This window comes from Arachis ipaensis, chromosome B06, assembly GCF_000816755.2.
Source record: "Arachis ipaensis cultivar K30076 chromosome B06, Araip1.1, whole genome shotgun sequence".
NCBI classification, from domain to species: domain Eukaryota; kingdom Viridiplantae; phylum Streptophyta; class Magnoliopsida; order Fabales; family Fabaceae; genus Arachis; species Arachis ipaensis.
The window spans coordinates 105,519,253-105,534,339 of NC_029790.2; the positions used below are offsets into that span (position 1 = coordinate 105,519,253).

The window sequence follows — 15,087 nt, forward strand, 5'->3', positions numbered from 1 at the left end:
ACATTATTATTATTATTATTATTATTATTTTACTAAAGATAGGAAACTCAAACCTGCGACCTCTTAAGTGAATATGGAGAGATTATACCATTTGAGTTATAACTTATTGGCTAAAATATTATTTAAACGATATATAAAAAAATGAAAAACTAATTGATTACTAGAGCTTTTTATTTTAATTTTCTTGATATGTTTGCTATTAATTAAAAAAACAAAAGAAATTAAATTAATGTAAAATCACTGAATTTGGAGAGTGAAAAGATCTTATTTTTTAAGTAATCGTAAATAAAATAGTTTTAAAATCTGAGTTTTAGAGTCTTTTTAAATACATATTCTTACAATGGGTGTATTTTTCAAACTGAAATCATCTTTAAAAGTCAAAATATCATTTTTTAGGGTTATTTTGTGAAAAGTAAAACTTTTGGAGGTCATTAAACTAGTAGTTTTTATTCTAAAATTTTTGCTAAGGTGGATGCATGGTCAGCCGTTTGAGTATGCCCTTTGATCCATAGCACCCGTATGGAGAGTTGATGTTCTGATTGATAATTTGGGAGACTTGATAACTCCCAACAATGTTGAGTAATTAATAAAATAGAAAAATTACAGCAATTTCTTTCTACTCAACAAAATTGTCACGAAAGTAATCGTATGTGAAAATGTTTCTGATCACTGTTGCTTAAGTAGATTAGAGTTGTTTACATTATAAGGGAGGCGCAAAATACTGGTGATTTTTTTATTAGCGGCGATTTTAAACCGCGACAAAATCAAAGGTCGGCGGCTTACTGGACCGCCATGATTATGGGTATGGGGATTAGGTTTGGCGGCGGTTTCCAGCAATCGCTGGTATAACCGCCGCTAAATCAATATTTCGCAACAATCGTTTCTACAAACTGCTGCCAAATGCGAGTGACACGATTTCCAGCATGTTTACCGGCGGTTCTAAAACCGCCACTATTTACTTAGGTGTTTTCAAGTTGACGCGTGTTTTGCGGCGATTTTAAAACTGCCACAAAATGAAACTAAGGTTTCGGGCACACTTACGTGCAACCGCTGCAATATTGGACAAATTTGGCAAACTCTGAGGCACTTTTCGGCGGTTCAAAAATGCCACTAAATTAGAAAAAAGTTTTTAAAAAAATAGAAAATTTGGGTTTTTCTAAAAAGATCGTACAAAATATTTTCAACTTTAAAATCTAAACTTGTAGCAAAAATAATAAAATAATATGCAAAACAAAATAATATATTCATGAAAATACGAAGAAAACAAATCTCTTGCAAAGAGTTGCATAGTCTAATTCAAAAAATATTTTAATCAATCCAAAATATCTCCAATCCTAATATATTATATTTCACTCTATCATTCCACAAAAATCATCCCTGCAGCGATGTCTGGTGGCAGCTTCTCACTCTGCCGTTGAAATAGATAAATCAGAGCACTCTCCATCGCCTGCCTCTTTTTCTTCTATGTTCCTGCCTCATCCTCCATCACCTTCCTCTTCAACTTCTCGCCTTCCAGCTCTGCCTGTAATTCAAGCAGCTTCCTCTGGGTCTCCTCTACTTGAACTCTGTTGCCCGGCGTATGTGAATTCGGACAGAAGAGTTGACTAGGAGTCGGTGCGAAACCCACACCACGTACTCTACCCGGTTTGTCTTTTCCAAAAACTTGAGCCATGGAATCATTTTGCGAAAACACTCTAGAAGACTCATCCTGTTACTAAATCTCCTCAATTCTTTCCTACAGACACAAATTAGAAAATACCATCATTTTGTTGATGGGTCCATCTCGTGTCAAGAACACATCAAACAGGATGATTAATTGTATCACTTTCATCACAATAAAATATTACACACAAATATGAATAAAAAAATTGGTCTCAAAAGTTATTTACATTAAACAACCAAAATAAAGTATCTGTTTCATAGGATGCCAACCACTATAAAAAGAAATAAGGGATAAGTGAAACTGAATTATTTCAATTCTACCCTAACTGTTTCTAAATTACATTGAAATTGAAACTGTCTAGAAACATTTGAGGTGAATTTCCAACAATAATTACAAGTAAGCTGAATTGAAAATTGTAAAGTTCTTTTGGTCCATTTTGACATAGGGGAGTAAACCATTCAGTAAAGCTAAATTTCCAACAATTCTACCCTAACTGTTTCTTTTGCGTTTTTCCTGCACTTCTCCTATTGGTCCATCAGAGACAAAGGGCGATTAGAAAATAATTTAAAAAGACTCAATGCAACATAAATTGTATTGTTGCGTACCAATGATATACTAGATTACCTTCGTCTCAGCTTTGGTGCGATAGTCAAGGAACTATCTCCAATGCTCTCGATCAATTCTCGATGGACGATGCTCAACATTTTGTTCAGTCGTGAATGTTGGCTCGTAAAAAGCATTATACAACCTCAGCCTTGTTTCCTTCCAAGATTTTCCCATTATTTTCAAAATATTTTTCTTGATAATTCCTTCGCTCTCTTCATCAAAGTGAAAAAGTTGCTACACAGATAATACAATTTGTCAATAATTGTAAAAATAAGCAGATTTAATTCAAAGAGAATATAAACTTTTACCTTGACACATTCGTTATAAACCTTGTCTTTAGTGGTAATCTTACGCCCACTTTCCTCACAGATAGAAAATTTTTCATAGTTAGATCCCAGCAGTCCAAGCACGCCACTCAACAGTCCAACTTTGTCTCCAATCGGTTGCTTTTCGTTGTTGAACTTGAGCACGATCCTTCTACCGTTAGGCCGTTCCATAGCCTCCCTCACGCTTAATTTTGCGGGCTTGATTGTGCCGTCGGAATCTATAAGCCAAATATAATACCTTATGTGTGTATCCGTTGTGGACAGTATGGAAGAAAATTAATATATAACATAATAATATTAACATAATACCTTATTATATGCTTAACAAAAGAAGCATGATGGATCACACCAGCATAAAACATGCATAAATTGGAATAGAATTGGAATACTTGAAGAAAATTAAAAAAAATGACTGACTTTTAATGTAAAAAATTAATAATAAGTATAAATATTTTGATAATTCAGAATTTTTTAAAATATTTTGATAGGCCACAAAATACCTTTTATCTAATTAAAAAATAAAAAACAAGAAATAAAAAACACAATTCAAACAATGGAGAAGGTCAAATGTCGTTGACTGTGTTGCAATGGAAAGCATATGGGATGAATGAATTAGGGTATAGTGTAAATTAAGAATTGGTTTGATGCTCTTCTCATAGTTGAAACTTAGAAAATTAATATATAATGGAGCCTAAATCATGTTGATCGAAGAAAAATAATTAAATGTGTTACTAATGATCTTAATCATTCAAAATTCTGTAGTCTTGTGTCCTCTACGACTCTGAGCTCCAGAAGCATCAAAGAGGTCGTCAACTTCTTCATCAAGAGAATCTACCTCATTTGAGTTAGCGTCCAAGTTTACATGGCCTGATAGCGAGTTCTGGGAACTATTTGTACTCGTCTGTGGAGTAGGCATTGGTTCACTTCGCAGTGGATGGAACGGGCGTGAAGTTGCGGGGACACTATCACCATTGGTCGAGGGAATTTGAGAGTCATCATGGTGGGAAGCCAAAGCCACTGTCGCTCCCGTTTGAGGTTGCTGAAATCCTAGTCCCAATTTTAATTTTTTCGTGTAACGGCCTTTCCGAGCCATCTTAAACTCCTGACACCAACAAGCAAACAAAAAATTATACAAATAGTCATGATCCATAGTTGTTTTTTCTGATTTTTAATCTCAAGCAGCTTATGAGGCATTTCATTCTTGTCTTTTAATGCATGTTAGTTTTAAATCTTTGAAATCGGTAAATTATGAGGTTGTCAAGAACAGAGGAAGGCAGGAGTGAAAAGTGACCCTTTGAGGGTGGGGTGTTCAAAACCAAGCCAAAAACATCACTTTCATTTATTACTATCTGTTTCTTTTATTGGGCCCGTTTGGGAAACTTTAAAAGTAACTTTTTTTAACTTTTGACTTATGAAAAGTAGTAGTATTAATGTCTGGTGCAATTTTCAAAATTAAATTGCAACTTTTTAAGAAGCTATTTAGGAGCTTATAGAAAAGTTAAAAAAATGACTTCTCTCATAATACTTCTACTTTTCATCACATTTCTATAAAATAAGCACTTTTAGAGTTAAAAATTCAAACATAAAATAACTTATTTATAAGTTACTTTTAACATAATCATTTATTGTTTAAGTTATTTTATCAAAAGGAGTTTAATTAAGTTGGTTACCCAAACTGGGCCTTAATCCCTACCCAAAACTTTTATTGTTGTCTCACTTTTTCACCAAAAGTCATGTACAACCTCTTGCTCAACTAATAGTGTGGCCGTTTACTATGTGTGCACTCAAACAAAACAAAAACCTCAGCATAATCCATACTCGACTTAGTTAGTTACAAAGTAAACAACGAATATTTATGAATCAAAGTGATCCTGTAGCCACATATAAAAGCACAATATGAACATTTTCCAAGGATGTCATGTAAACGAAAGCTATGCCTCCAAAGTCACAACTTGGAATCAAAGAAAAATGCTCCTAATACAATGCAGTTTCATGAACTATAACCCTGGGTCATCTAAAAGCAAATTATATAGCCATGTATGTTGCTAGGTCCAGGTAAAAGCTTCAGTCAAAATATATAAATAAAAAATAATTAGTGGACGAATGTTTACCCGAGAAGAGAAGACGGGTCAGCAGCCCTTCGAAAGGCGAGAGCTGCGACAGACGAGAGCAGCGGGAGGTCAGGCTTTTGTCAAGCGAGAGCTTCGACTGCTTGAGGCTATGGGAGACACGGCTGGCGGTTAGGCTCAATTGGAGTGACGCGAGGGAGAATGAGGATTTGGGCACCGTTTCTTATTTGATTTCACTTTTGGCAATAGCAATGTGTTAGTGTGAAAAATTGGTTTCCCACTGTTTTAATAATAATAATAATAATAAAACTAAAAAGATAATAATAAAAACAATGATAACAATGCCATCAGCAAAATAATTCACACCCGCACACCGCATCAATAATAAGTATCGGTTATTAAGTTTTCCCTTTCTAATAGCTCATCCAGTCAAACTTTAATTATTGAAAATTTATAATTACCATATTTTCAATATACTTACTTAAATAAATTATCTGAAAATTAATACCATTAAATTGACCTAAAAGTCTAAAATTGAATACACTATAATCTTATACCAATGCAGGAAAAAAAAATTAAAACACTGGAAGGGATATCTTATTCCTAATTGAAATAAGAATTAAAAAGAAGCATAGTTGGTTTCAATTTCTATGAGACAACGAAATGAAATAGGCATAATTAATCCCAGGAGATGTTACAACCCATCCAAAAGAATTTCAAGTTGATATGCTTGTACCAAATGCATATTAGATAAATCCATACCAGATTTACACTGTCAACAATAAGGATCTCACAGCTCTAAGAACAAGTTAAAACTAAGTAAAGTATATGCATCAAAAGGCATTGACTACTGTTAAGCAGCACTTTTAAAATAAAGTGATCGCAATAACACGTTTGACAACTTTGCTAAATAGGAGAATTTATTGAACATTCTCAGCAAATAACATAACATGAGCATGGATAAGGAACATTTCCATTAGTTTTCCATGTACTTTTAGTAATAAACCAGTTCATATTTTATACACTTCAAACAATAACAAATGTATCAATCTTGATTAAATACCAGATTTCCTGAGTAGTCCAATATGATAAATGCTCCAACAAGAAAAATCTTTAATAACAATCTGAATAGTTATAAAGTCATGACAAAATCAACAAACAAGTTTCAGCTATCCTATACAACCTGAATCGAAATTCTTCACATAAACTAAAGCACTGTCCTCAAGGATTTAAGTATCATTTTGCTCACATAGCCAATGCAAGTGCCACACATTCTTCTTCTCAGGAGACATTCCACTATAAGAATATTCATTCTCTTCTGGCATTTTATTGAGGTCATAGGACAGTGATGAGTGGATATTTTATACGATTTTTGGCATCATTTTCATATGGTTTTTTGTATGTTTTATTTAGTTTTTATTAAGTTTTTATAGGTTTTAGTGTTAAATTTATATTTTTGAATTCTACTATGAGTTTTTGTGTTTTTGTTCAATTTCAGATATTTTCTGGCTGAAATTGAGGAGTTGGAGCAAAAGTCTGATTCAGAGACAGAGAAAGCACTGTTCCTGGAGTTACAGAAGTCCAAATGGAACATTCCCAATAGCTATGGAAAGCTTCATTTCAGAGCTTTCCAGAAATATATAATAGTCCATACTTTGCTTCGGATTAGAAGGCTCAAAATTGGTGTCCAACGCCAACTACCTGCTCCCTTCCAGGCGTCTAGTGCCCACAGAGCAGAGTCCAGCGTCCAAATGCCCAGAGAAGACCCCCTACCCAGCGTTTCATGTCCTAGGAGCCTCATAGAACGTGGATCTCATCAAAGCTCAGTCCAAACACTCACCAAGTGGGCCCCAAAAGTAGATTTTAGTACTAGAAAGACTGTTTTACCCTTACTAGTCATTTGTTTAGTATTTAAGGGATTAGATTTATGTAATTCAAACTCTCTTGGACCACTTTACGCGTTTTACATTGTATTTCCTTTCAGTATGAGTTTCTAAACCTCCTAGGTTGAGGGGAGGAACCCTGCTGAGTCATATGAATTAATACATAAAAGAGAAAAGGACAAATAGGTCCCTGACCTTTTGTCCCGCGGATATTTTCGTCCTTAACTATTGAAAAATACTTTTAAGTCCCTGACCTTTACAAAATTTGGACGGATCAGTCCCTGACGGAGGCATATGGACGGAGGGACTGATCCGTCCAAATTTTGTGAAGGTCAGGGACTTAAAAGTATTTTTCAATGGTCAGGGACGAAAATGTCCATGGAACAAAAGGTCAGGAACCTATTTGTCCTTTTCTAATAAAAATATTACTGTTTCTTCTTCGATCCGTGTTTGATTAATTCTAAGATGTATATTCGTACTTCAACGTGGTGGATAGGATGATCAGTGGCAATCAGCTCTGTTTATCACATTAAGACGAACGTGCCTGACAAACACCCGCGTCTACTTGGGTTCGTGTGAATACTTCAGTGGAAAGCACGCACCACCAGCTTGAATCATACATCTCTCAGACAGCTAATTCACGACTTCATTGGGGTCTTCTCGAGACACCAGTTCAGCCAATTTATGCAGAGATTAGGGTCTCCGTGGTAGAGGCTAGAACCCAATGATGCAGCATTCTTTGATCCGGAAGATCCGACCTTGTCTGTAGTGTTTTGAGTAGGATCATTAAGGAGAATGGACTGTACACGCTTCACCCTCAAGCAGAGATGGATCCACACTAACCCTTGGGTTCAGATCTGGAGGAGTATTGACGATCTCTCAATAAAGGCGCCAATCACTTACAGCTTGCCATTGAAGAGATCACTCACAAGTAAAGAAGACAGTAATACCAGAGTTAATTCACAAAGACAAAGCAACTCCAATCCTCAACTATATCCTTAAAGTATTAGCACCCTATTATAATAATCCTAAACTCTGTAATCCAACAACTTCTGATTCGCCTGATTAAGACCTGCAAAATAACCATAGCTTGCTTCAAACCAATAATCCTCGTGGGATCGACCCTGACTCGCTCAGGTATTACTTGGAAGACCCAGTGCACTTGCTGGTACAACAGTATGAAGGTGTGGGGATTTGTGCTACCAGACAAGATGGAAGCCTTTCGTCCAGTAGAATCGGCCTCATCAGAACTATCGGAGGAGATAACATCCTCTTTCTCCATTGAATCTGGAACCACCTCTCCCGGTTCTTCGGATCTCTCTTGAATCTTGGCTCGAGATAATCCTGAGAGTTGCATCATAGCCAAACAAGAACGAAATATGAAGAATTAGTGTGTGAACATAATCTTATTATGTTAACATCGTAGAAGTCGTGTCTTTCTTACGTGTCCATAGTCGTTCAAGTCCATGTTCTATGATTTTGAATTCCTCCCGTGCTGCAATATCCAGTTCAACGACAAGAGTATTTTCATAGTGTGCTTGCACAAAATAGCAAATTTAATACTAGCAGTAAACTAATTTAAAATGTTTTTATAACCTTGGTTGTGCATAAATTTAATACACCTCTGAGAGGAATCCTGTAAACCATGGGATCTCTCAGAAGAAAGGAGTTCATGAAGTTGATACTCTGAATGCCATATTGGCTTAGAACAGGATCTTGATCCAATAGGTCAACATAATCTCCCAGCATCTGACTGGAATGCAAACTGCAGCTGGCAGTACTCAGGAAGCTTCTTCTGACATAGAAGCTTATGATCCTGAACAACCTACCATGGAGGAGGTAAATTATGTGGGAGAACCCTATGGAAACACCTACAATCCTTCATGGAGGAACTATCCTAATCTTTCATGAAAAGATCAACAGAAACCTCAGCAAAGTTTCAATAACAATCAAGGTGGAAGGAACTAGAATAGGTTCAATAACAGACCACCATTCCCATCTTCTCAAGAGAATATGGAAACCTCTAAGCAGAGCCTCTCTGACTTAGCAACTCTGGTTTTCAGCCTCTCTAAGACCACTCATAGTTTCATTAATGAAACAATGTCCTCCATTAGAAATTTGGAGGTGCAAGTTGGTCAACTGAGCAAGAAGATCCCTGAGATTCCTCCTGAAACTCTTCCTAGTAACACTAAGGTGAATCCTAGATTATATGATTGAAAAAGATGTGATTGAGAAGATATGATTGAGAATATATGATTGAAAAATAATTTAGAAAGATTTGATTTTTAAAATTAATGACTTGGCTAACAAGAAATTTAAAAGATATGATTCTAAAATTCAAATATTGAACCTTTTTCAACAAAGAAGTAACAAACTTGAAATTTTTGAATCAAATCATTAATTGGTAGCAAGGATTTTCGAAAATAGTGAAAGAAAAATGGAAACAAAAAATTTTATTTTGAAAAATTAGGAAGATTTGAAAAAGATTTGAATTAAAAACTAACTTACCTCCCTTGTGTTGTCCTGGCGTTAAACGCCCAGAATGGTATCCATTCTGGCGTTTAACGCCCAAAATACTACCCTTTTGGGCGTTTAGCGCCCAGCCAGGTACCCTGGCTGGCATTTAAATGCCAGAATTCCTTCCTCACTGGGCGTTTTGAACGCCCAACTTTTTCTCTGTGATTCCTCTGCTGTATGTTCTGAATCTTCAATTCTCTGTATTATTGACTTGAAAAGACATAATTTTAAATTTTTTTTTGAATTTTTAATGATGAGAAACAACAAAATAAAACTAATCATGGGGAACTAAGATCAAATAAACAATGCATGCAAGACACCAAACTTAGAAATTTTCATATTAGATACACTAACAAATTGAGAATGCACATGAGAAACAACAAAAGACACAAAACAAGAGAATTTAAAGATCAGACCCAAGAAAATCATCAAGAACAACTTGAAGATCAATGAAGAACATAATGCATATATTCGAAAAATGCAAGAAAATTAAATATATGTAAGACACCAAACTTAAAAATAGACACTAGACTCAAACAAGAAACACAAAATTTTTTGTTTTTATGATTTTATTAATTTTTTTTGTATTTTTTGAAAATTATTTGGAAAAAGAAAATAAAGAATTCAAAATTCTTCATGAGAATTCCAGGAATCATGCAATGTTAGTCTAAAACTTCGGTCCAGGAATTAGACATGGCTTACTAGCCAGCCAAGCTTTCAGTGAAAGCTTCGGTCCAAAACACTAGACATGGCCAATGGCCAGCCGAGCTTTAGTAGATCATTACATTCAATATTAAGATTGATAGAAATCAACAAGCTCTTGTGATGATGAGTTGAAACCTCGGTCCAAAAGATTAGACATGGCTTCACAGCCAGCCAGACTTCAACAGATCATTATGAAACTCTAGAATTCATTCTTAAAAATTCTGAAGAACAAAATAAATTTTATATATTTTGTTTTTTTTCTAAATTAAAAATAAAAGAAAGCTTAAACATAAAATAAAATTACCTAATCTGAGCAACAAGATGAACCGTCAGTTGTCCAAACTCGAACAATCCCCGGCAACGGTGCCAAAAACTTGGTGCACGAAATTACAATCACACTTTTGCAATCCCGCACAACTAACCAGCAAGTGCACTGGGTCGTCCAAGTAATACCTTACGTGAATAAGGGTCGATCCCACGGAGATTGTCGGCTTGAAGTAAGCTATGGTCATCCTTGTAAATCTCAGTCAGGCGAATTCAAATAGTTATGAGGTTTTGATAATTAAAATATAATTAAAACAGAAAATAAGATAGGAATACTTATGTAATTCATTGGTGGGATTTCAGATAAGCATATGGAGATGCTTGTTGCTTCTGAACTTCTGCTTTCCTATTGCCTTCATCCAATCATGCATACTCCTTTCCATGGCAAGCTGTATGTTAGGGGATCACACCGTTGTCAATGGCTACCGTTCGTCCTCTCAGTGAAAATGGTCCAGCTACGGGTTACGTAGGGCTAATCATCTGTCAGTTCTCACTCATGTTGGAATAGGATCCATTGATCCTTTTGCGTCTGTCACTACGCCCAACACTCGCGAGTTTGAAGCTCGTCACAGTCATCCCATCCCAGATCCTACTCGGAATACCACAGACAAGGTTTAGACTTTCCGGATCTCAAGAATGCTTCCAATTGATTCTAGCTTATACCACGAAGACTCTGATCTTACGAAATGGAGGGCTCTATTGTCAGGAGAGGCAACCATGCGTCGTGAACCAGGAGGCTAAGAGATACACACTCAAGCTATTGCAGATAGAACGGAAGTGGTTGTCAGGCACGCATTCATAGGTGAGAATGATGATGAGTGTCACAGATCATCACATTCATTAGGTTGAAGTGCGAGTGAATATCTTAGAATAAGAATAAGCTTGAATTGAATAGAAAAACAATAGTACTTTGCATTAATTCATGAGGAACAACAGAGCTCCACACCTTAATCTATGGGGTGTAGAAACTCCACCGTTGAAAATACAAAAGTGATGAAGGTCCAGGCATGGCCGAATGGCCAGCCCCCAAAACGTGATGAAGAGATCAAAAGTGATACAAAGATAGTCTCAAAAATGATCTGAAGATGAAAATACAATAGCAAGAGGTCCTATTTATAATGAACTAGTAACCTAGGGTTTACAGAAATAAGTAAATGATGCAGAAATCCACTTTCGGACCCACTTGGTGTGTGCTTGGGCTGAGCATTGAAGCTTTCACGTGCATAGGCTTTTCTTGGAGTTAAACGTCAGCTTTGGTGCCAGTTTGGGCGTTTAACTCCAATTCTGGTGCCAGTTTGGGCGTTTTACGCCAATATGTTTTAGGCTGTCTTTTAACGCCAGTTTGGGGCATCAAATCTCGGAAAAAGTATAAACTATTATATATTGCTAGAAAGCCCAGGATGTCTACTTTCCAACGCAATTAAGAGCGCGCCAATTGGGCTTTTGTAGCTCCAGAAAATTTACTTCGAGTGTAGGGAGGTCAGAATCCAACAGCATCTGTAATCCTTTTTTAGCCTCTGAATCAGATTTTTGCTCAGGTCCCTCAATTTCAGCCAGAAAATACCTGCAATCACAGAAAAATACACAAACTCATAGTAAAGTCCAGAAATGTGATTTTTATTTAAAACTAATAAAAATATAATAAAAATAAACTAAAACATACTAAAAACTACCTAAAAACAATACCAAAAAGCGTATAAATTATCCGCTCATCAGACATCAAGGGTGTTTAGCGCCCAAACAGCTATCAGAGCTGGCATTAAACGCCAGTGAAAGCACACCCTCTGAGTGCTTCAGTCCCACTCAAGAACCCTTTATCTCAGAACCAAAGGAAACCATAAAAATCATAGAGGTTCCTTTGAATGCACTTCTGCGGTGCACGAGTTCTGATGACTACTCCTCCTCTGATAAGGATGAGGACACTAGGGAAGAGCAAGTTGCTCAGTACCTAGGAGCTCTTATGAAGCTGAATGCCAAGTTATTTGGTACAAAGCCATTGGAGGAAGAACTTCCACTACTTACCAAAGAACTCCATGGTTCAGCAGAGGCTACCTCAGAAGCTTCCAGATCCTGGACGCTTTCTGATTCCTTGCACCACAAGCACTATGACCTTTGAAGAGGCTCTGTGTGACCTAGGGTCAAGCATAAACCTCATGCCACTCTCTATAATGGAGAAGTTGGGATTCCTTGAGGTATAAGCTGCAAATATCTCATTAAAGATGGCAGACAAGACAATGAAGAAGCCATATGGCTTAGTAGAGGATGTCCTGGTAAAAGTTGAAGGCCACTACATCCCTACAAACTTCATAGTCTTGGATATAGGAGAGGATGAGGATGACTTTGTCATCCTTGGAAGACCTTTCCTAGCCACTGCCAATGCTATCATTGATGTGGCTAAGGGAGAACTAACCCTACAATTAGAGGAGGATCACATCTTATTCAAGATGCCTCATCCCAATTCTCCATCTTAAAGAGAGATAACTGTGCAACACCTAGTATTTCAACCCTCTCTTTCCGTGCAAACCTTTACAGAGCCTCCATATATCAATTCTAAGTTTGGAGTTGGGCAGCCATCAATAAGCTCTAAGCACAAAAGTACTAAGAAGAAAGTACCTAAAGGCTGGAGGGACAAGAAAGTCCCAACTGAAGGCCTCTCACCTGGTATGAGAGTTGTCTTCACTAAGAAACTAGTCTTACCACATACAATGAGTCGTATCCTGTCTTTAGAGCATATAGAGCTCATTCATGAGAAGACAGGAAGAAAGTTCACTGTAATGGACAAAAATCTGAGCCCATACTCATCTCTGTAAAGAGCTAACCGTCAAGTTAGTGACGTTAAATGAGTGCTTGTTGGGAGGCAATCCAACCTTACTTAATTATTTATTTTCTTATTTTGTTTTTTTTTTTTGTTATTTTTAGAGTCATGATCATATGCAGCAGTCAAAACAGAGACAGAATTTCACAGCAATGAAAATAAAACACTCTAAGATGGAGTGTTAAAGTTGAATGCCAGTTAGGGTATCCCTGCTGGGCGTTCAACGCCCCTCATGGGCAGCGTTGCTGGCGTTGAACGCCAGCCAAGGAGCAGCCCCTGGGCATTTGATGAACGGACTTTTGTGTGGTTTAGAATTCACAAATATGTTCTCGTTGCAGGTATAGTTTCTAAACCAACAATAATCCTTTCATACAAAAATTTGGTTGTCACAAGTAACAAACCCCTAATAAAATTGATAACCGAAGTATTTAAACCTCGGGTCATCTCTCAAGGAATTGCAGGGAGGTATGCTTATAATTGGTTATAGAAAAGTATCTTTTTGGGGTTTTGGATTAAGAAACAGGAAAAGTGAATTGCAAAGGAATTTAAATGATAAAACGGTCTTGGCAAGGTTTGGTGGTCAAGGATCTCTATCCTTATCACTAACCACAACATGAGAATTGGCAAGGATCAATCCCATTAAATCATCCTCTAACTAGTAGTAAAGGAAAGTTAAATGAGCTATATCAATCCAAGTCCATAAGTCCTAGCTCTCCACCAATTCAATTAGTGAGAACTATAGTTAATGGCTCCAATCATCAATTACTTGGACATTAGTCACTCAAGAGTTCCTAAGTTACCATCCCAAGCCAAGAACATAAAATCCTACTCTAACATCCTTCCAAGCATCTTATCAAACACTTGGTAGGCACAAAATAAAAGCATAGAAAAGTAATAATAGAATATAAGATCTAAAACCAATAATTGCAAGATCAATGATAACAAATAAAGGAAGAAGCAATAAACGTGAATTACCTCAAATTGCATTAAATAGAAAATCAAATCTAACATGAGAGTTCATAAACTAAATGGCAACATAAAGTAATCAATAAGGGAAATCAATAAACTAGAATATTAGAACAATTAAAAGTAGAAGAGAAACTAAATTAAACTATGATAGATACCTGAAATTGAGAATAGCTAAACCTAAGAATCCTAAAACCTAGAGAGAGGAGAGAGCCTCTCTCTCTAGAAACTACATCTAAAACCTAAATTTTGTGAATGATTCAAATGTGTCTTGAGTCTCTGCTTGTCCCCTGGCTTTAGTCTGCGTTTTTGGGCCAAAAACTGGGTCCAAACTCAGCCCAAAATCGTCCCCAGCGTTTTCTATAATTTCTGCACGTGGCACATGTCACGCGTATACATCAGTCACGCGTACGCGTCGATGGTGATCTTCGCGTGTCACGCGCACGCATCAGGTACGCGCTCGCGTCGCTGTGCAGATCTCCAAATCACGCGTACACATCAGGTACGCGCACGCGTCGCTGTGAATTTTTCCAAATCACGCGCACGAGTCAGGTACGCACGCGCGTCGTTCCTCACTAGTCAGCTCCTTAGTTTCTTGTGTTCCTTCCATTTTTGCAAGCTTCCTTTCCATCCTCTAAGCCATTCCTGCCCTGTATAGCCTGAAAACACTTAACGCACGGATCACGGCATCGAATGGTATAAAGGAAAATTAAAAATACACAATTTAAAGGCTTAGGAAGCAAGTTTTTAGTCATAGAACAAAATTGGGAGGGAATTGTAAAATCATGCAAATTATATGAATAAGTGTGCAGAGACTTGGTAAAAACCACTCAATTGAGCACAAGATAAACCATAAAATAGTGGTTTATCAGCGTTCAAACGCCAATGCAGAGAAGCAGAGAATCTGGATTCCCTAGCCTCTCAGGACCAGTGGGTCCCACAGCATCTTCACCTACCCCCACTTACTTTCACACTTTCCCATACACACTTCCCTATAAACCCTAGCCCAATCACATCCGTTTCACTTTTCCAAATCTATCATAACTCCCACCTACCCCCACCCACTTCAAAATCAAATTTCCCACCCAAAACCCACCCTGTGGCCGAACCATACCCTTCCCCTTTCCTATAAATACCCCTTTTCTTAACCCTTCATACATACACCTCTTATACACTCATAAAACCCACAAGGTCGAGCCCTCTCTCTCCCTCT

General features: G+C 37.0%; 1 protein-coding gene across 3 annotated transcripts; it reads right to left on the bottom strand.

The window, feature by feature from the left end:
• On the bottom strand, positions 1,888–4,902 carry LOC110263448. Of its 3 annotated transcripts, none has more exons than XM_021104732.1 (4): positions 4,707–4,902; positions 3,328–3,694; positions 2,578–2,813; positions 1,888–2,503 (listed from the first exon to the last, which is right to left on the bottom strand). In XM_021104732.1, exons 2-4 carry the CDS (start codon positions 3,341–3,343, stop codon positions 2,321–2,323), a joined length of 435 nt encoding a protein of 144 aa, XP_020960391.1. In that variant the 5' UTR covers positions 3,344–3,694; positions 4,707–4,902; the 3' UTR covers positions 1,888–2,320. The 3 variants fall into 3 exon arrangements, with proteins under 3 accessions (XP_020960391.1, XP_020960389.1, XP_020960390.1); XM_021104730.1 differs by having other exon boundaries at positions 3,328–3,697; XM_021104731.1 differs by lacking the exon at positions 4,707–4,902 and having other exon boundaries at positions 3,328–3,952.